Raw genomic sequence first — 20,516 nt, forward strand, 5'->3', positions numbered from 1 at the left:
TGGTGGTCTTTAACTCATCTCTCAATTGCACAGCCTGGGCGGTGACCAGTACAGGCCAGGTAGGCCCCGTGGAGGGTCCACCTTGGCACAGGCTTGCAGGAAGCCAGGAGAACCAAGGGCTCCTCAACGGCAAGCCAGCACCAGTGGGGAGCAGCTGTGCCAACCAAGCCCGGCACCCTCATGGTGCCTGCCTTCCAGGCTGGCAGCCTGTGCTCACTGCCATCTGCTTCCCCACGCTGGTTCTCTCCTGGTCCTGCTGTTACTTGCAGTTTGGATTTTTGCTGCAAACAGCTTTGCCAGAGGAACCACCCCAGAGGCCCACAAGTGCACTCAGGAGTGGGTGGCTGGCACTGGAGCGGGCAGACGAGCGGCTGCTTGAGTGCCCCACCATCTGTGTCTGGCTCTGGACTGCTGTCACAGCGTCCCGGGGGGACCCAGGGTGGTCAGACTTCCTCATTGTGTTGGTCACCTCCCACACTCCATGGCTCTGCCAAGCCAACCATCAGTACAGGCTCCTGGCCTCCCACACATGTAGAAGTGGCAGAGGAGTAGGATGCTGGGGCCCACCAGCCCCCCTTCCTCCTGTAGGGTGGGGGGCAGAGTAGTTCCCCCCCACTTCCCTGCCCCTTATTTGGGGTGCCTACCTGTGCCTGTGTCTATGTGCTGGAGAAAGAACATTCAGAGTTGCTCTCCAGTCCAAGAGGACTTTGTCACCACTGTGCTCCAGTCTACTGGGCCAGTTGTCCTGCCCATGCATGCCAAAGGAATCCAGTCTGGCACCCACTGTGGGCTAGACAGTGAATATCTAGCTTTATCCTCTCAGGAGCCCAGTGAGGTACTCATTGTAGTCCTATGTGACAGATGGGGAAACTGAGAAAGGAGATCACTTGCCCAAAGACCCCAAGTGGTAATCAATAGAGCCAGGGCTTGAAGCTCTTTGAGAAGATAAGGTGTGAACAACCACCTAGAGAAGGTATAGCAGGGAGGCCAGGGGCCGTCCAGGATGGGGACACACTGTACCGTGTTCACAGAGCAGCAGGGAGCCAGTGAAATTCCTCACCTTCCACGTTCAAGGTCCTGGGTTCTACTGAGGTGGGGGCAGGAAGGTTTGAGTACTAGAGGCTTTTTGGCCACAGGGAGTAGGGAAATTAGTTGACATGGCCTGATATGAAGCCCCACCAGGAGCATGGCCCACAGCTCCTAGCACTTGGCTCTGTCACACCAATATCCCTCTAGCCCCTGCTTACTCAGCCACCCCAGGGTGCTCAGCAGCCTGTGGAGTTAGGAATCATGTGACCAGCCTTGAGTATAACAAGGTGCAGACCGGCTTCACTGTCCCTCTGGATGTGTTGGTATAATAGTGTTGTGACACCACAGCCTAGCTCCCCCAGGCTCCCCCTGTCTTGGGTCTCTATGACCTGGTTTTCCTTGCCATGGTACCCTCCTGAATGTGTCCCCGGGGCGGTGGGCAAAAATCTAGGGAGAAAGCATATAATTTAGTCGTTTTCCTGCATTAATTTGAATAAAATTTTGAATAATCAGATTTTCCTGCCCATTTTTCAGATGTCAAATGACATTGGCTGGTACAGTTGTGCCCTTCTCCCTAGCAAGTGGTCTTGCAGATGGAGACTAGGGAGTAGAGTGTGACTGCATCCTTCAGGAAGTATTTATTAAGCTCCTAGGTGGTGCCCAGCCCTGGAAAAACACATCCATCCCCTCTTCTAAGGAAATAACTCAAGACACATAACACACCACAGTGCCAGAAAACCGTCTATCAAAAAAGGAAGCAGAAAAGAACCAGCCTTTATTGGGATCCTCCTCTGAAGCAGGCATGGGGCTCTGTGTCTCATTTTCCAGCCAAATGGAAGCTCTGGGATGTTAAGTGACAAGCCCAAGGAGACACAGCGAGGACACAAAGAACTGGGATTTGAACCTGGGCTGTCCGACTGGTTCTTGCCACTAGGTCAGCTTCCTGCTCCTGATTTTCTACCAAACCTGTGACCACTTCTCTCAAGAATAGGCCCTCACCCCTTCCTATTCCAGGACAGCTCTGGGGCTGGAGGAAGACAGGATAAATAAATAGAGGCCCTCAGCCTTTCTCCCCTTCTTTGCCAAAGTGGTCATCCCCCAATGTCTGGGGGACTCCTAGCTCCCTGCCTCACTTCTTCTTGCTTTGACTTTGTAAGTCATTACATCCCAGACCAGGCTGATGTACCCAGAACTGAAGCCCAGCCTGGCCCTGACCACTTTCTAATAATGATTTGCATCTCTGAGCCTAGTCCCAGCACCTGGTTGTCCCCTTGTCCCTTGAATTTTTTCTCACTGCTCCCAAGATGCATCAAATTGAGGGTCATGTCATGGTTGTGGGCCAGGTCCTGATGCTCTCTTGTCTACAAACTAAATCAGAGGGGCCCATTCAGTAGCATCCTTGGCTGGTTCATCTCCACACTGCCCCTGGACCTTGTGAGTATCATCTCCTATGCAAGATGCTCCACCTCACACCCCACTCCCAGTTGTACGACCTAGAGAAACTTTCACAAGGCTCCCTAGGAAGCATGACCAAGAATGCATGTAGCAGCATATTCTGTAACAACAAAAAAATTGGAGACTACCCAACTGGCCTTTCATGGTGCAATGGATAGATAAATCGTAGCTATAAAATAATAGCAGTGGACAAAAAAGAACTTCAGCTAAACTCATCAAAGGATAAATTGAAAACACAATAAGCAAAAGAAAAAAATTTACCAATGACTACATTGATTCAATAATATGATCAAACAAGTAATAGTAAATATTAATTTTATTTAGAAATGCACACATATGTTTTTTGTTGTTGTTGTTGAATAGAAAAGTGAGGGATTGCTTAATGCAAGATCCCCAGTGCTTACCTCTGGAAGACAAAGAGGGCTTAAAGAGGCCTCTCAGATTCAGTAATATTTAATTTCTCCATGAGTTCACAGGTGCTGAGTTGAGTATGTTTCTTTGAAGTGTACTATGTCTTTATGTACTTTAGTATGGATGCTGGATTTCACAGGCACACCTCTTAAATATAACAAGGGATCACGAAAGTCAGACCCCCAAAAAGCTTGAATCAGTGATAGGAACAAAAATTTTAGGGATATCTGGGTGGCTCAGTGGTTGGGCATCTGCCTTTGGCTCAGGTCATGATTCTGGGGTCCTGGGATCAAGTCCTGCATCAGGCTCCCCACAGAGAGCCTGCTTCTCCCTCAGCCTGTCTCTGCCTCTCTCTCTCTCTCATGAATAAATAAAATCTTAGGATCCCTGGGTGGCGCAGCGGTTTGGCGCCTGCCTTTGGCCCAGGGCGCGATTCTGGAGACCCCGGATCGAATCCCACGTCGGGCTCCCGGTGCATGGAGCCTGTTTCTCCCTCTGCCTATGTCTCTGCCTCTTTCTCTCTCTCTCTCTGTGTGTGACTATCATAAAATAAATAAATAAATTTAAAAAAAAATAAAAATAAATAAATAAAATCTTAAAAAAAATTTTTTTTTAAAGCTCTTCCAGAAAGCAGGGACAAAAGAGCTGAAAACAGTAAGAGACACTACAGTGAATCTGGAAAATGGATGGCCATGGCACCTCAGAATTCTAGGTTTTCCCCAAGAAGGGACAAGACCAATTGGAAATGAAGCAATAATCAAATCCACAGCTGAGGAAAGCATTCCTGCAAGGCCCACGAGCCCTGCCAGGGAGTGGTCAGCCCAGAAATGCTGTCATATTGGCTTTGGAATATGTTTCTGAAACTGTGTTTAAACATAGGCATGTTTGTTGTTCTGGGAATTGAATCAAAATCATAAAGCTCCTCTGAAAAGACCTGGCTGGGTCTAATTGGCCTGTCCAATTTTCTGATTCCAGCTCTATTCATTTCCCGTGTATGGCCCACTCCATCTGGGGACAGAGGCGTGCTCTGCAGCCAAACACCACTGGAACACGCTTGTCCTCTCAAATCTGTCTTGAACCCGAGAAGATAGTTAAATATTTTGGATTCAAAGGGATTTCATGCTGCATGCAAATGAAGAGTGCAGGGGGCCCATATGCAGTGTTGACAAAGCAAGTAATTAAGAACAGTTGTGAAAGAGCATCATTAGCCTGCATGGATTTGTTGAATTCCGGAGACCATTCTGAATACGGGGAGAAGATGGCCTGTGGGACCAGAGAGAGAGAGGGGAGATGGGGTCCCTGTTTTCAGTGGCTTGCAGGGACCTTTGCACAGTGCAGGTAATGAGGGAGATGCAGGGCTAGGCACCTTGCATCTCAGATGCAAGATATGGAGAGCCATTGTTGGGAGCCACCTCCCTCTGAGGCTGGCAAGTAATTGTGCAGAATTACCTCACCAGTAATTGTGCAGAAGCTTCACTGGAGCAAGCCCCTCGCCAGGGGTTAATGGAAGCCAAAGCATTTCCTTTGGTTCAGAAATAATCTAGCCAAGGTGTTTAAATTATCTGTCAAGAAAACAGCACTCTCATAAGATTTTGCTCACTGCATTTTTTTCCGTTCTACTATGCTGGCAAATTGGCTTGCCTTCCAGATTGACCTGGTTACTCAAAACCCACTTGAAATGAAAAAGAAAATTCACAAGGGCTCCCTCCTGCTCTTGGGGCCACCTGCTCCTGGGGTGAGGGAGGAGCTGCCTACAGTGGGGTTGCAGAAAGGGTCATCAAGTGTGTGCTCCGTCTTTGCTGGAGCTTAATTTCCCACCTACCTCCTGGTGAAATGCAGGCCTGGCACCGGGGTGGGGAGCCGGGCCAGCCATCAGCAATACCCAAAGAACTGGAGGCTTTTCAGACAGGGTGAGCAGGGTGAGCTCGAGGACAGTGGAGGCTTTCTCTCTGACTCACCAATACACACACCACACACACACCTGGAGGTTTTAAAGTAGCATTCTTTAAAATGCAAATACACAAATACTCCAGAGAGGAGTCTCATTTAGTTTTCTGCTAAAGCCTCAGTTCTGAGCACTTCCCAAGGGATAAGTGGAGAGCCTGGGGAAGGAGGAGAGCTCTGTCCCGCTGCCCTGGTGCTTCTCAAAGCCCACTGTTGGCTCAGGATTGCTTACTCACACTCTACATCACAGACTGAAGGTTTCACCCCAGGTGCTTGGGGGATGGATGTAGAGAAGCTGCATCAGCGCGGAACAGCTCACGAAGGCAGAGCATGAACACTCTCATGTGGAAGGAAAACATGAACACAGACCCCAGCCTGGTATGGATTTCTGCCTTGGACCACTCATTTGCAAGAACATTTGATCTTTTCTTCTCTGAGGCTCTGTCTTAACACATAGGAGGTGCTGAATAAATGTCATTTGAATAAATTAATATCTACTCACTCTGTCTTCAGGGGTTGACCGCCAGCTTCAGCCTTCTGAAGGAGGGGAAGCAAGCAATGAGGAAAAGATGGCTGCTCTAAAACTCAATTTCTGCTCAAAGCAAAAATGGCAAGAACAAAGAGAAAATTTTTAAAACCGAGAGAGAGAGAGAAAGGGAGGGAAGAAGGAAGAGGAAAAAAAACTCAAAAGTCATGTATTTTGGTGTGACAAAACTTTTCCCTAGTTTAAATTCTGCTGATTGTCTTAAAGGGACAGATAGATAAATATATATATATATATATATATATATATATATATACACACACACACACACATATTAGTGTTTAAATATTTAAGCCAGTATTTGTCTAATTGCTTATATTATAATAGAAATAGTGTCTAATAACTCCCCTTGCTGCTGAGGATGAGGAGTCCAAAGCTTTTTTTTCAGCCACTTTTTTTTAACTTCTTTAAATTCAGTTAATTAACATATAGTGTATTATTAGTGTCAGAGGTAGAGTTCAGTGATTCATCTGTTGTATATAATACCCAGTGCTCATTACATTACATACCCTCCTTAATGCCTATCACCCAGTTACCCCATCCCGCCACCCCCTCCTCTCCAGCAACCCTTGGTTTGTTTCCTATAATTTAGAGTCTCTTACAGTTTGTCTCTCTCTCTGATGTTGTCTTGTTTTATTCTCCCTCCCTTCCCTTATGGTCGTCTGTTTTGTTTCTTAAATTTCACATATGAGTGAAATCATATAATTGTCTTTCTCTGATTGACTTATTTCACTTAGCATGATACCCTCTAGTTCCATCCATGTCGTTGCAAATGGCAAGGTTTCATTTTTTGTTGGCTGAATAGTATTCCATTGTATATATGTACACCACATCTTCTTTATCCATTCATCTGTCGATGGACATCTGTACATTTGTATTTTGGGGTAAATAACCAATAGTACAATCGCTAGGGCATAGGTAGCTCTATTTTCAACTTTTTGAGGAACCTCCATACTGTTTTCCAGAATGGCTGCACCAGCTTGCATTCCCACCAACAGTGTACGAGGGTTCCCCTTTTTCTGCATCCTCACCAACATCAGTCATTTCCTGACTTGCTTATTTTAGCCATAATGAAATACGTTGTGGTTTTGATTTTTATTTCCCTAGTGCCAAGTGATGTTGAGCATTTTTTCATGTGTCTCTTGGCCATTTGTATGTCTTCATTGGAGAAATGTCTGTTCATGTCTTCAGCCCATTTCTTGATTGGATTATTTATTCTTTGGGTGTTGAGTTTGGTAAGTTCTTTATAGATCTTGGATACTAGCCCTTTATCTGACAATTCTTTGCAAAAATCTTCTCCCATCTCATTGGTTGTCTTTTGGTTTTGTCAACTGTTTCCTTTGTTGTGCAAAAGCTTTTTATCTTGATGAAATCCTAATAGTTCATTTTTGCCTTTATTTCCCTTGCCTTTGGTGTTGTGTCTAAAAGAAGTTACTGTGGCTGAGGTCACAAAGGTTGCTGCCTGTGTTCTCCTCTAGGATTTTGATGGATTTCTGTTTGACACTTAGGTCTTTAATTCATTTTGAGTCTATTTTTGTGTATGGTTTAAGAAAATTGTCCAGTTTCATTCTTCTGCATGTGGCTGTCCAATTTTCCCAACACCATTTGTTGAGGAGACTGTCTTTTCTCCATTGGATATTCTTCCCTGCTTTGTCGAAGATTAGTTGACCATAGAGTTGAGGTTCCATTTCTGGGTCCTCTATTCTGTTCCATTGATCTATGTTTTTGTGCCAGTACCACACTGTCTTGATGGTTATTACAGCTTTGTAATATAGCCTGACATCTGGAATTATGATGCCACCAGCTTTGATTTTCCTTTTCAACATTCCTTCGGCTATTTGGGGTCTTTTCTGGTTCCATACAAATTTTAGGATTATTTATTCCAGCTCTGTGGAAAATGCTGATGATATTTTGATAGGAATAGCATTGAATGTATAGATTGCTCTAGGTAGTATAAACATTTTAACAATATTTGTTCTTCCAATCCATGAGCATGGAATGTTTTTCTATTTCTTGGTATCTTCCTCATTGTCTTTCATGAGTGTTCTATTTTTTTCTGAGTACAGATCCTTTCTCTCTCTGGTTAGGTTTATTCCAAAGTATCTTATGGTTTGAAGCCACATTTCACTTTTCTTGAGACAATCTGAAATCTGGGGTCAGAGTATTTTTGTTAACTGATTATTTTACATCAATATTTTAAGCATCATTTCCTTCACATTTTTTATCATTTTGTAGTTATACATACACTAGTTATTTAGACTAAACTCTGTCTTTATTTCATTGATCATTTCATTTTCTGGTACCACGAGTTCCTCATTCATGAGCTTTTTATTTTAATTCATCTGTTGATCAAATGAACTCTACTTCTGAGCAATATTCTTAGGCAGACATGCACCTGATTTCTGTTTTTTGCTAATGTGATCCACAGTACCTTTTCAGGACAAGAATCGCAGCCACCTTCTGGATCACAGAGGCACCCAGTTTCCTGGAGTATGTAGAGGTTGCTGTTGTAGGCATTACAGCTGACAGAGGGCTCCCTGGGCTGCCTCTGTGGTAACAGGCCTTGGGGACCTGCTCCCTGCCCCCACTCACTGCTCACGTTGAACAAATGCACAGTCAAGTCCATGCCAGAGTCACACACACTGTGTAAACACTGAGTCTCCTTGCTCCTTGAGTAGGGCAGCAAGTTATCAAGCTGCCAGCCAGAACTTTAAGGTAGGATGGTCCCAATCTGGTTTGAGCGACAGCATTACCAGCACGAACTGGTACTAAAACGTATATGTGCATTGCGTTAGCATATCTCATGTCAGCTTGCCTTGCTCAGTATCAGCTTGTTGCCTTGGCTGTAATTATGGTTTTTCATACTCAGCTTGTCACCACGGAAACCTGGTCAAAGGGTACTGGCCAGCTGTCTTTGAGAGCAGTCTCCCTCCAACCCAATGCTCCTGGCCCTTCCTGTTTTCTGAGGGATCCAGCTCTGCCTGCCTTTTATGCTTGGAAGCCCTAGTTCCCTTTGAAAAACTGTTCAAGTTTTTCCCATCTCTGATGACTCCTGGAGGTTAGATGGGTACAGTGACATCTGAGGGGGAACTTGGCTTTCTTCAGGGACAGAAATTTCAGTAATATGAACTCATGCAGGTGTTTTTCAACTAAGCATAGTTTGGTTCTTTTCCTATCCTGTGCTACTACAAAAATTTTTAATTACCGGGCACTTGGGTGGCTCAGTGGTTGAACGTCTTGCCTTTGACTCAGGTCGTGATCTCGGGGTCCTGGAATTGAGTCCTGTATTGGGCTCCCAGTAGGGAGCCTGCTTCTTCCTCTGCCTATGTCTCTGCCTCTCTCTGTGACTCTCATGAATAAATAAATAAAATCTTTTTAAAAAATTTAATTACTGCTTTCTTTTCCTTTCCTGAACTGCCAACTTTTCTCTCTTAATCACATCCAGGTTCAGTATACTAGCCATAGATGGCCCAACTCTATATGTGTCCACCTGCCATGCAGCCCAGGAATTCAACAACATGAACATCCAATGACCAATTTGTTAGAACTTTAATATTTTTTTTTACTTTATTTATTTGACAGAGAGAGAATGAGCACAAGTAGGGGGAGCAGCAGGCAGAGGGAGAGGGAGAAGCAGGCTTCCCTCTGAGCAGGGATCCCAATGCAGAGCTCAATCCCAGGACCCCAGGATCATGACCTGAGCTGAAGGAAGACACTTAACCAACTGAGCCACCAGGCTCTCCTTTATTGGGGTTTCTATGGGAAAGGCAAAGTAGGGCAGGGTACTTATCTTCAGATTGGCTAGTTTAAGCAGTTTAGGGAGGCACTGGGGAATAGGGAGGGACCCTGGGTGATTTACGGCAGAGGAGTATTGGCGTGGTATGTGAGGGTTAGCTGAGGCAGTGGTGTAGTGTGGACTCAGGATTGGCCGGAGGGTTTGTAACATGACTTTCACAGGCCTGCAAAAGCCACATCACAGGATAAATAGCAACATCTTTGGCCATTATTTTGGCCACGTGATTAATGGATGCCAGATAGACAAATAAAGAATCTAAGAAAAGTTAGAGCACTTTGTCTCCAGGTTAGTGCAGGTTGAGAAATCTATAAATAGCATTTAATTAGCAAACCCGTATATGATTTTATGAGAGGGTAAAGAGGGCAGATCCCAGAGCTAGACTGCCTGGGTTCCAGTTCTGTCCTTTTCTTCCCTATTCTCTCTGCACCTGGTGTGTCCTTGTCTGTAAAATAGAGCTGATGGTAGTACCTACAGCATAGGATAATGCTGAGGGTTAAATAAGTTATTGTATTTAAAATTCTTAGGACAGTGCCTGACATATACCAAGTGCTCAGTAATTATTGGGGATTTGAATTTTTAATTTTTTTTATATAAACATTAAACAGCTCAGGGTCAAATGGTATGTGAATATCACATTTTGGTAACTACCTTGACCCCTGCATCCCCCAAATAACATGACCTGATGCATTCCTTTTTAATTTTTCATTTCTGTCACATTTTAATTTACCTAATATTTAGATCATGACCTTTCCGATCTGATTTTTAATTTTCCCTCAAGGTTTTTATTGATTTTTTTCTAATGACAAAAGAATCATGAAACTTATGTCCTTTTATGCAGCTCCTTTTTTTTTAAAGATTTTATTTATTTATTTGAGAGAGAGCATGAGCAGGGGAGAGAGGAAGAGGGAGAAGCAGGCTTCTCAAGAAGGAGGGAGCCTGACATGGGACTCAATCCCAGGACCCTGGGATCATGACCTGAGCGGAAGGCAGATACTCAACCGACTAAGCCCCCCAGGTGCCCTTTTGTGCAACTTCTTGATTTTACCTTTATCTTCTGTTGTACAGAGCCTTCTCTTGCCATGTCAGAAACCCCTGCACAACCTTCCCAGCTCCAGCCTGCACTAGTTACTGAGAGCCAGCCTCATGGGATCTCCTTCCACTGCCCTCCTGAGTTGGAGACACTTTCTAGGATCCCAGTGTCTTCCTTTCTTATTTTTCACCAGTATTTTGCTGGAACCCATCTGTACAAACCCATACAAAGAAAAGTTTGGAGTCCTTGCAAGTCTAAAAATGTCTCTATTCTGCTCTCATGTTTCATTGATAGTTTGATAGAATTCTAGATGCATAGTTTTTTTAGCATCTATTGTTGCCGATGATAAGACTGATGTTGTTCTGATTCTCGTTTTCTCATAGGCCTGTTTTTTTCTTTCTGGAAGTTTCAGGATCTTCTTTTTATTTTTGGAAATAAGTGATTTTATGAGTATGTGTGTCTATTGCTTTTTACTTTTCATTTTTCCTGCCTTATAGTCAATAAAAATCTTTTAATCTAAAGACACATGTTCTTCTTCAGTGCCTGGAGATTTTTTTCATTTTTCTCTCTCTGGGAAGTCTATTATTAGGAAGTAGACCCCTCAAATTGAGCATTTTTGTCCCTTATCACTTCTTTTTTTTTTAAGATTTTATTTATTCATGAGAAACACAAAGGCAGAGACATAGGCAGAGGGAGAAGCAGGCTCCCTGCAGGGAGCCCAATGCAGGACTCGATCCTAGGACCCCAGGAACAAGACCTGAGCTGAAGGCAGTAGCTCAACCACTGAGCCACCCAGGTGACCCTGTCCCTTATCACTGATTTTTTTTTTAAAGATTTTTATTTATTTATTCATGAGAGACACAGAGAGAGGCAGAGAAGCAGGCTTCATGCAGGGAGCCCTACGCGGGACTCAATCCCAGGACTCCAGGATCATGCCCTGGGCCAAAGAGAGGAGCCCAACCACTGAGCCACCCAGGCGCCGCCCCCACCCCCTTTTCACTTCTTTTACATTTTTCTGTTTCTTTATCTTTGTGCTCCACATTCCAAATGGCCTCATTTTTATCTTTGAGCCTTTATTTTACATTTTTATATTTCTGCACTGTATTCTTCCTAGGAGCCTTTTTCTTTCTAATTATTTCGTTTAAGTCCCTGAATTTAACTCTATTGCTTTACTCAATTAGTTATCAATATACCGGATTGTTTCTTTTTTTAGGAGTGTCTAAACAGAGGATAGGTGACCTACTGGAGGCAAGGAGCCTTAAATGGCTTAAAACGACAATATTCCTTTGCTTGTGATCTGGCAGTTTGGGCTGGGCTCAGCAAGGAGGTTGAGCAGGGCTCATCCAAGGGTTGCAGGCCTGGACAATTCAATAGGGAGGGACCCAGGAAGGCTCACTCCTCTGCTGGCAGCACTCGCTATGGCTGGGATGTCTTGGTTCTCCACCGGGCCTCTCATCTCATCCACTGGACAAGGCAGTCTCTCATGGTGGCCAAGGTGTTCCCAGACAGTGAGAAAGGAAACTGCTGGGCCTCTTGAGGTCTGGTCAGAAGTCCCATGGCACCACCACCACATTCTGTTGGTCAAAACAAGTCACCCGCCTAGAGCAGGTGGGGGACATAGACCTCACCACTTGATGGGACGAGAGGAAAATAACTGGGGGCCATTTTTCATCTTCTACAGCCTCCTGGGAAGCTTCTCCTGTGTTGTCCTCAGCTCAGGCTGCCATAACTAGAGAGCGTAGACAGGGTCCTTAAACAACAAGAGTTTACTGCTCATGGTTCTGGAGGCTGGAGTCCTAGATCAAAGTACTGTCAGGGTTCCCTGTGAGAGTGCTCTTTCTGGCTCACAGATGTCAGCCACCTCTCTATGTCCTCACACAGAGGAGAGAGATGAAAGCCCTCTGGTGTCTCTTCTAGGGCACTAATCCCATGATGAGGGGCCCACCCTTATAGCCCCATCTAGCCCTCACCACTGCCCAAAGGCCCATGTTCCAACACTGCCCCCTAGGACTTCAACATATGAATTGGGGAATGGGGCACAGCTTAGTCTATGACACCCTCTAAGCCAGTGCTTCTCTTAAGTAACCTGAGTTACATAAAGCCTTGAAATTTGGATGTGCTCAGTAGCCTCAGATGACAGATTTTTGTGTGCTATCATGCATTGGGGCCCCTGTATGCATCCTACCAGTATGGAGTTTTGAGCTTTCGATCTGGTGCAGGAAACAGGCGTACATAATTGTGTGTGCATTGCAGTGGGAGACATGACAGTTCTGTGGAAGCTTCTGGATAATAGTAATTTCCTAAAGGCTGGATTTCTTTATCCTAGCCCATGGAGGGAAGAAGGAAAAGCATGTACAAAGACCTGGAAGCAAGCTTAATGTGGCCAGGGAGCAAGAGTGGCTGTGTCTGGCTGATTCCAAGCATGGACCAGGAGGAGGCAAGAGATGAGTCTGGTGAGGGTGGCAAGGACTGCAGAGTTCTGGGGTCCTGTTGGCCATGCTAACAGGAGTTTTGCTTACCTGGTAGAGCTCCTGGCAGGCTGGCACTCTGCATATGTGTGTGTGTGTGTGTTCAGGTAACTGATGGGGGAAGGCTGTCCGGCCTCTCTGCCAGGTGGGTTGCCCCTTTAAGAGCCCTTTTTTTTTTTATAGTAAAAACCCCCAGTATTTTCTCAATTTTTTTTTTAAATTTTTTTATTTATTTATGATAGTCACACAATGAGAGAGAGAGAGAGGCAGAGACACAGGCAGAGGGAGAAGCAGGCTCCATGCACAGGGAGCCCGACATGGGATTCGATCCCGGGTCTCCAGAATCACGCCCTGGGCCAAAGGCAAGCACCAAACCGCTGCGCCACCCAGGGATCCCAAGAGCCCTTTTTTAAAAGACCAAAGTGTAAGCAAGAAAACTTCTCTATGATAGGCCATTTCTTTTTTTTTTTTTTCTTTTTTTCTTTTCTTTTCTTTTTTTTTTTTTTTTTTTGATAGGCCATTTCTTGTGGCTTTTCAAGACTGGCCAGCCTGGAGCTTGTTAAGCAAACAGAACTTGTCTCCCCAAAGACAGAGTCCCATGTTCTGTCCCCTGAGGATGATTCCTTTTCTCTGCCTTCTTCGTTCATTCATCCGTTTTGTCAGTCAGCAGCATTCTTGCCTCACACAGGCTCCTCATGGGGTCCTTGGAGTACAGGGGTGGCACAGACACAGCCTTGCCATTGGGCTCAGCTCCATATGGCCTCCAAGAGCACGGCAGAGGTGCTCTTGTTCTGCACCAGGTGGCATAGAAGACTTCCTAGGGGCAGTGTCACAGTCTTGGTGGGAGATGAGGATGAAGGGCATCTCAAGTAGAAGGAACAGCATGTGCAAAGGCCACAAACTGTACCCCTGCTCCGACCCAGGTGTGGACTTCCTGCCTGAATCTGTGCAGGTGCACTCCAGAGTTGCTTGGGAGGCAAGAAGAGGCGGTAACACTCAGAAGGGGTGGGGCAGTGGGAGAGGACAGAGGTCTTGGCCTGTCCTTTGCCCACCCTCCCCAGTGATTGGTCCCCTAGGATCCTCTTCTTCCCAATACGGCCTGGCAATCACCACCTTCTCCAGCCACAGCCATTTAAGAAATGCCAATGATTAGCAATTGTTATCATGGTAATTAAAATTCTCTGGGAACAGCTTGGCTAATATCCATCGGTATCAGCAATCAGGTTGGCTGTGAACTGAAATCCTAATGAAAACCTTGAAGCAGAGCACAAAGCAGTGCTATGGGGAGGATTTAATGCTGCTGGTCACTCCTGCAAGTGCCATGGTGGCTGTGTGGGTCTTTTCTTATTAAATGGCATTTTCAAGATTGGCTGTTGTTGCTGGCCTTATCACAGCAAACCACACATGGGGAGCCGACTAGGGTTTTGCAGATCCCACAGCTTCACTAGAAAGTGAAGGTTTTCCAATCTGTGGAGGGCATTTCTGGCTACTGTTCTTGGAGAGGTGGCTGGGTGTTGGGCCATGCAGTGGGTGATAGGCCTGGATGCACAGAGCAGACATCATGCGATTAAAAGCTACAGTTGTGCATTTTGCAGGGTGGAGTGGGCAGCAAGGCGAGAGAAGGTCTGAGGATGGCCATGGATTGACATGAGGGGAAGGGGGGGCAGCTCAGAATTCAGCCCGGCTGGGGTCCCTTATGCCTCACCTCAGCAGTCCTGCTGTCCCATGGGGAAGGCAGTTTCCAAAACACCATGTTTCATGCACTCCTACCCAGGAGGGCCCCTCCGTATTGGCCCCACCTGTGTGCTCCAGTATCCCTACAGTGGGGTCTCAGGAACTGCAGCTCCTCAAGCTGGTCCAGGACCATGGGCCTTTCTGGTCTTCCAGTCTTGGTCCTTCTGCCTGGACCACAGTGCCAACGGGCGAGAAGGAGGCAGACCCCAGGCCTCATGACCATGGACTCAGGTAGAATGACTGACCTTCTGGGCCCCAGGGAGGTGCTGCAGGCCTGGCAACCCCATGGGGTCATTGCCCTGCTGAGTATAAATATCAGAATGAATTATATGAACCTTATGGGAGGATTTATAGATAAAAAAAATGATCAAATACAAAAAAAAACCATTGATTATCAGCATGTTCATGCAATTCAGCCTAATACTTTGGATCTTGGCCTCTTTATCCTATTTTCTAAAAGCACTTTACTGATTAGTATTTTTTAAGCATGGGGGAGGGGTAGAGGTGGATTGTTACAACAGAAGGTGAGGCTGAGGACATGGGGACTCCTGGCCGTGACATTCCAGGGGAGCCAGGGGCAGCCAGGGCTGCAGGGGCACATTGGTGCTTGAAGAGGAGCTGGGAGCGCACAGCCAGGGAGGTTCACTGCAGCTTGCTCTTCACTGGCAGGCCCTGCTATGCACTTCTCCTTTATCCTTCTTTAATCTGAAACAATAAATCCTTTTGATTAATTACAAGAATTTAGGTGAGAAACCCTCAGGCTCCAGAAAGGTGGAAACTCCAAAAAGAAACATCTCCAGAAAGGTGGCAACTATATAGATTGGGCACGTTCCAGCAAACTACCTATAACTCTACTTCAGCCATACAACCAGTGTTTGTTGAGCACCTATTGTATGTCAAGCCTGTGCTAGAAGTTTGAAGATACAGTGGTGAACACAGTGCCCTGGACCTGCCCCCCTGGAGGTAAAGCCAAGTGGTTTCTAAAAATGAAACAACCAGGGCAGCCCAGGTGACTCATCGGTTTAGCGCCACCTTCAGCCCAGGGCCTGATCCTAGAGACTTGGGATTGAGTCTCACATTGGGTTCCCTGCATGGAGCCTGCTGCACCCTCTGCCTGTTTCTCTGCCGCTCTTGCTCTCGTGCTCTCTCTCTCTCTCTCTCTCTCAGGAATAAATAATAAATAAAATATTTTATAAATAAATAAATAAATAAATAAATATAAATGAAAGGACCAGCCAAAAGGTACACACGACCCAAGTGTCCATCAATGGATGAATAACTAGACAAAATGTGATGTATACCTGCAATGGAACATCATTCAACCTCAAAAAGGAAGAAAATTCTGACACAGGGTTGCAACACCTGAGGTTATTATGCTAAGTGAAAAAAGCCAGTCACAAAAAAGATCAATACCATACAATTCCATTCATATGAAGTATCTAGAGTAATCAAATTCTTTCTGAGTCAGATTCTCAGAAAGTAGAATGGTGGCTGTCAGGGGCTGGGAGGGTACAGAGGATGTATAGATAATTGTTTAATGGGTGTTGTTTAATGGGTGCAGAGTCTGTTTTACAAAAGGAAGTTCTAGAGACTGGGTGTACAACATGAATGTGTTTAACACTACTGAACTATATACCTAGAGATAGCTAAGATGGTAAATTTTATGTTATGGATATTTTCTGCAATTAAAACTTAATTTTAATTGAAAACAAAAAAGGAAAGAAAGGACTATGCACACACATAGACCAGAACTGTTGTCCCAGCTCGGCAGGAACTGCCCAGGAGCCCAAGATGAGGCCTTAGGGAGGATCAGTGATGTGTCTGGCCCTGTGGAACCCCCGAATGCAGCTCTATAGCATTTCTTGGTCTCTCCCACTGAAAGCCACTTAACAGTGATGTAGTTTACATCTCATTGAGTCACCCTTGATGTTGTCCTGCCCACTCCTCTTCAAACAGCACGTGACAGTGTGCCCCAGGGGTGACAGTGGGGTCCCCATCCTCCCTGCTATGGCACTTAACTCTGGTGGCCTCGGGTCCTGACAAACACCTTCCCCACACCCAGCAGCCCATGGGAACTGCTCCTGAGCAGGGCCCCGAAGCCAGACTCTAGATCCCACCAGGAAGTATAGTGTGGGCTTCCCACCTTGAAGACACTTAGCACTTCACTGGATATTCAACTTTTCTTCCTGGAGGGTGGTCTGATGATATATGTCATCATCTAAATATACACCTCTCTTGACCTGGCAGATCTGCCCCTTGGAGTGTTTTCTAAGGCCGAAACTGACACCTGTCTGATGTGTGTGCAAAGACGATCGTTGCAGCACTGTTAACAAGAGTGGTAATCTGGAAGCAACTTAAATTTCTATGAGTGGAGGGCTGGTTTAATTAAGTTTAATAAATCCAAACAATGAAGCTATTAAATAATGGCAGTGGAGACCACCATTACTTATTAACACAAAACAGTTGCTGTGATACATAGTTAGGAGGGAGGCAAACACAGGTTGCATCTACATGATCCTTCAAAAAAATTGCATATATACCCCAGGTATACAGTTGGCTCTTGAGGGCTTGCTTCATTTGGTCCCTCTGAGGCCCAGTGCATGTTGGGGGGCAGGAGGCTGGTGCGCTCAGGGTGACAGGTGCTCAGACCTTTGCTCAGCACAGGGAGGCCAAGTGAGCTCCTCACTGGCCACCAGTGGCTTCCTGGGCTTGGGCACATGTTCTCAGAAACCATGTGGCAGCTGTGCAAAGACAGGGTGGCCTTGGCAGTCACAGCAGCTCCCTCCTCTCTAGGCACCCAGTCTGCAGGACACTTAGAGTCCATGGTGATGTCTGCCCTGCTGAGGCTTTACTCACTCAGCCACACTTAGTGAGCATCTACTTTGCTTCTGTAAACACTGGGATGAGACTCTGGGGCCTCCAGTGTGGAATAGAGGCCAATAGAATGGTGGGCTGGCCTGGGGCGAGTTGCTTAAGTTGTCAGAGCCTCGGTTTTCCCATCTGGAAAGTGGGGATAATAAGAGCTTCCTCAAAGAATTTCTCACTAGATGCTTTTGGGAATGGGGAGGAGACTTTAATTTTGCACTCTGTGAATTTTAGACCATGTATACACGCTGTCAATTCAAATAAATACTTCCCATAGGAGGGCCATGAGAGGACCGGAAAGGATTTTTTAAAGGGGGCTCCATGAGCCATTCAACCCCTTCGAGCCAGAGACAGGGTTGGGACTCAATGGCACTGTGTCTGGCACTCTGGAGCATAAAGAGATGACTCATGATAGTTGAGTGATTCCGGTGCTGCACAGTTAGGTGCTGAGTCTACACAGACCAATTACTAGGATTGAGCATCTGTAGGAAAACTTGTTGAGTAGATTCCAAGTGGGAAACACCACTTGCTGTTTTTTGGCTCTGATGGAGAACTCTTTGTATATTGGCACATTCAAGGCTCTGAGAAGTCCTGCAGTAATGCTCGGTTTAACCACCTAGTGCTTCCCAAGTGTACATGATCAAGAACCTTTTTGTGTGTGTGTGTGGGGGGGGGTCCAGTCCATGTTAACATCTCACAGAATTAATGTACAGAGGAAGACTGAGGATTAGGAAAACTTGTCCTAGAGAGAAGCAGGGTACCCTCTGGCCTTCTGATTTTAAATTATCTCTTTTGAGGGATGCTTGAGTGACTCAGTTGGTGAAGCATCCAACTCTTGATTTCGGCTCAGGTCATGATCTCAAGGTTGTGAGATCAAGCCCCGTAGTAGGCTCCACACTGGGCGTGGAACCTGCTTAAGACTCTCTCTCTTATCTCCTTCTGCCCCTACCCCCTCTCCTTCCTTCCTTCCTTCCTTCCTGAATGAATGAATGAATTCTGTATTTTGAGTAGGGAACATATTTTGAGTCCACTAGTTGCTAAACTTCCATGTTTGTCAGATGAGAGGAAGAGGGTGATCATGATAATCACAAGCATCACATCTGTAAAATGGCTGCTCATACCTGGCACTGGGCCATGGGACCTTACATTCATTCAAGAGTTTGGTCCTTGGGCAGCCCCGGTGGCGCAGCGGTTTGGCGCCGCCTGCAGCCTGGGGTGTGATCCTGGAGACCTGGGATTGAGTCCCACATCAGGCTCCCTGCATAGAACCTGCTTCTCCCTCTGCCTATGTCTCTGCCTCTCTCTCTCTCTCTCTCTCTGTGTGTGTGTGTGTTTATAAATAAATAAATAAAATCTAAAAAAAAAAAAAAAGGAAAGATACAAAAAAAAAAAAAAAGAAAAAGAGTTTGGTCCTTAGGATGCCTGAGTGACTCAGTCAGTTGAGTGTCTGCATTCAGCTCAGGTTGTGATCTTGGAGTCCTGAGATTGGGCCCCTCATCGGGGTTCCTGCTCAGTAGGAAGGCTGCTTCTCCCTCTGCCTCCTGTGATTTCTCTGGCTCTCACTCTCTCTCAAATAAAATAAAATCTTAAAAAAAAAATCTCATGGCTGCTCTATGAGGTGGGCACTGTTCCTACATTCCCCCTACTGATGATGACACTAGGGATCCGGAAGGCTGATGTGTCCAAATCTCACAGCTGCCAGGTGACAGATCCAGGGCTCAAACCCAGGCTGTTTGCTCTAGCAAACCAAGGCTTGCTCTTCCCTGAGAAGGCCACATTCCTTCACACTCTCCTGATCTTACTAAATACCCTGAATATATTTACTTCAGTGGAAAAGAGATTATGGAGTACTTGGTGTTTCTTGAAGTAGGCATTAAGAATTCAGGGGTCTTATCTCCGTGCTGCTCTGAATTCTAATCTGGGGTTCTCAGAGGTCTGCCCCCCCGCCCCGTGCCTTCCCAGACATAGTCTCATCCCTGGGGAGCTCTCTGGGACAGCTTTGAGTACTGTGTTGTCACCCAGCCCTGGCTCGCTCTGCCCCAGAGCCTTGAGGGAAGGGGCGGCAAGAGGAATGCAAGTGGCATCTACTGAGTGTTAAGCACTTTCCAACAGGGGAGGAGGGCGGGTGTGCGTGGGAGCATGACACAGGGAAGGCTGCTCTGCAACCCTTGCTCTAAGCAGATGTCACCCCTGCCAGGTCTGGAAGAGGTCAGGGGCCTGGTTCTACAAAGGGCTCCCCAAGTACATCCTGCCACTGAAGACCCCCAGCCGGGCTGATGACTCCCACTTCCGACCTTTGCCCATGGAGCCCACGGAGCCAAAGCCCAGAAGCATTGAGACTAGTCGCATCTACACATGGGCCCGAGGGAGAGGTAAGTCCCCTCTGGCCTCCTCTACTGGGAGAGCAACTGTCCGCTAGCCGGGCAGTGCCATGGGCACCAGGCCAGCGTCTGTCATACCCTCCAGGTGGCTCGTACTGGTGCTTCGTCCCTCCCTGTGCCCTTGTGTGGGCAGCGGGGCCTTAGCACAGTGACTGCTCGCAGCAGGAGGATCCACTGGAGGCCATTTCACAAACAAGCGCTAATTTGGGGCTGGGGATGCTGTGAGCACTATGGATCTTTGCAGAAATGTGATTCCCTCAAGGTTTTTTGCAGAGTATGAAAATGCATCTTTCCAAAGTTGGCCCGTACCATCTCTTCTTGGTGCTTGTCTTGCATCTCAGTAAGGGAAGACTCCTGGAGTCCCTGGTCCTAATGAGCAAAATGACTTCATGCCCAGGGCCCTTTGGTATTCATGGAGGTTACGCTACTGTGATTGCATCCCGGGCAGCCGCTGTTAGAAGGGGAGCTCAGCCCCACCAGCGGGAGCGTTCCTGATGTGGTAAATGACCCTCCACAGCTTGCATGAGGCTTGCATGTTCATGATTTTAATTTTTAAAATTCTCATCTCACAACAGGCTCCGGAGGTGACCAGGGCAGGTATTTAAGTCCTGTTTTGTGGATGTGTAGCCTGAGGCCCCAAGAAGAGGAGGCACTTACTGAGCCCCTGTATGGCTGAGCTGAGACCAAAAGGCAGCGTCCTGTCCTCTGGGCCCTGGCTCCTTCTGTCCTAAAGGGTCCAAGTTTCAGCCCAAGACTTAGAGACTGAGGGTCCTTAATGAGAGAGAGCAGTCAGAGGGACAAGCAGCTTACCTGATGCTGGGGCGGGCAGGCAGACATGAAGGGCTCTTAGAGATTTCTG

General features: G+C 46.4%; 1 protein-coding gene across 1 annotated transcript in view; it reads left to right on the forward strand.

The window, feature by feature from the left end:
• The window catches only part of RPH3AL (rabphilin 3A like (without C2 domains)), a 144,920-nt gene that overhangs the window by 98,353 nt on the left and 26,051 nt on the right, over positions 1-20,516 (forward strand). The window contains 1 exon segment of the mRNA XM_055319276.1: positions 19,474-19,648. Within this exon segment, the coding sequence (XP_055175251.1) occupies positions 19,474-19,648 (175 nt within the window).

Source organism: Nyctereutes procyonoides, unplaced genomic scaffold (genome assembly GCF_905146905.1).
Source record: "Nyctereutes procyonoides isolate TBG_1078 unplaced genomic scaffold, NYPRO_anot_genome, whole genome shotgun sequence".
Taxonomy (NCBI): domain Eukaryota; kingdom Metazoa; phylum Chordata; class Mammalia; order Carnivora; family Canidae; genus Nyctereutes; species Nyctereutes procyonoides.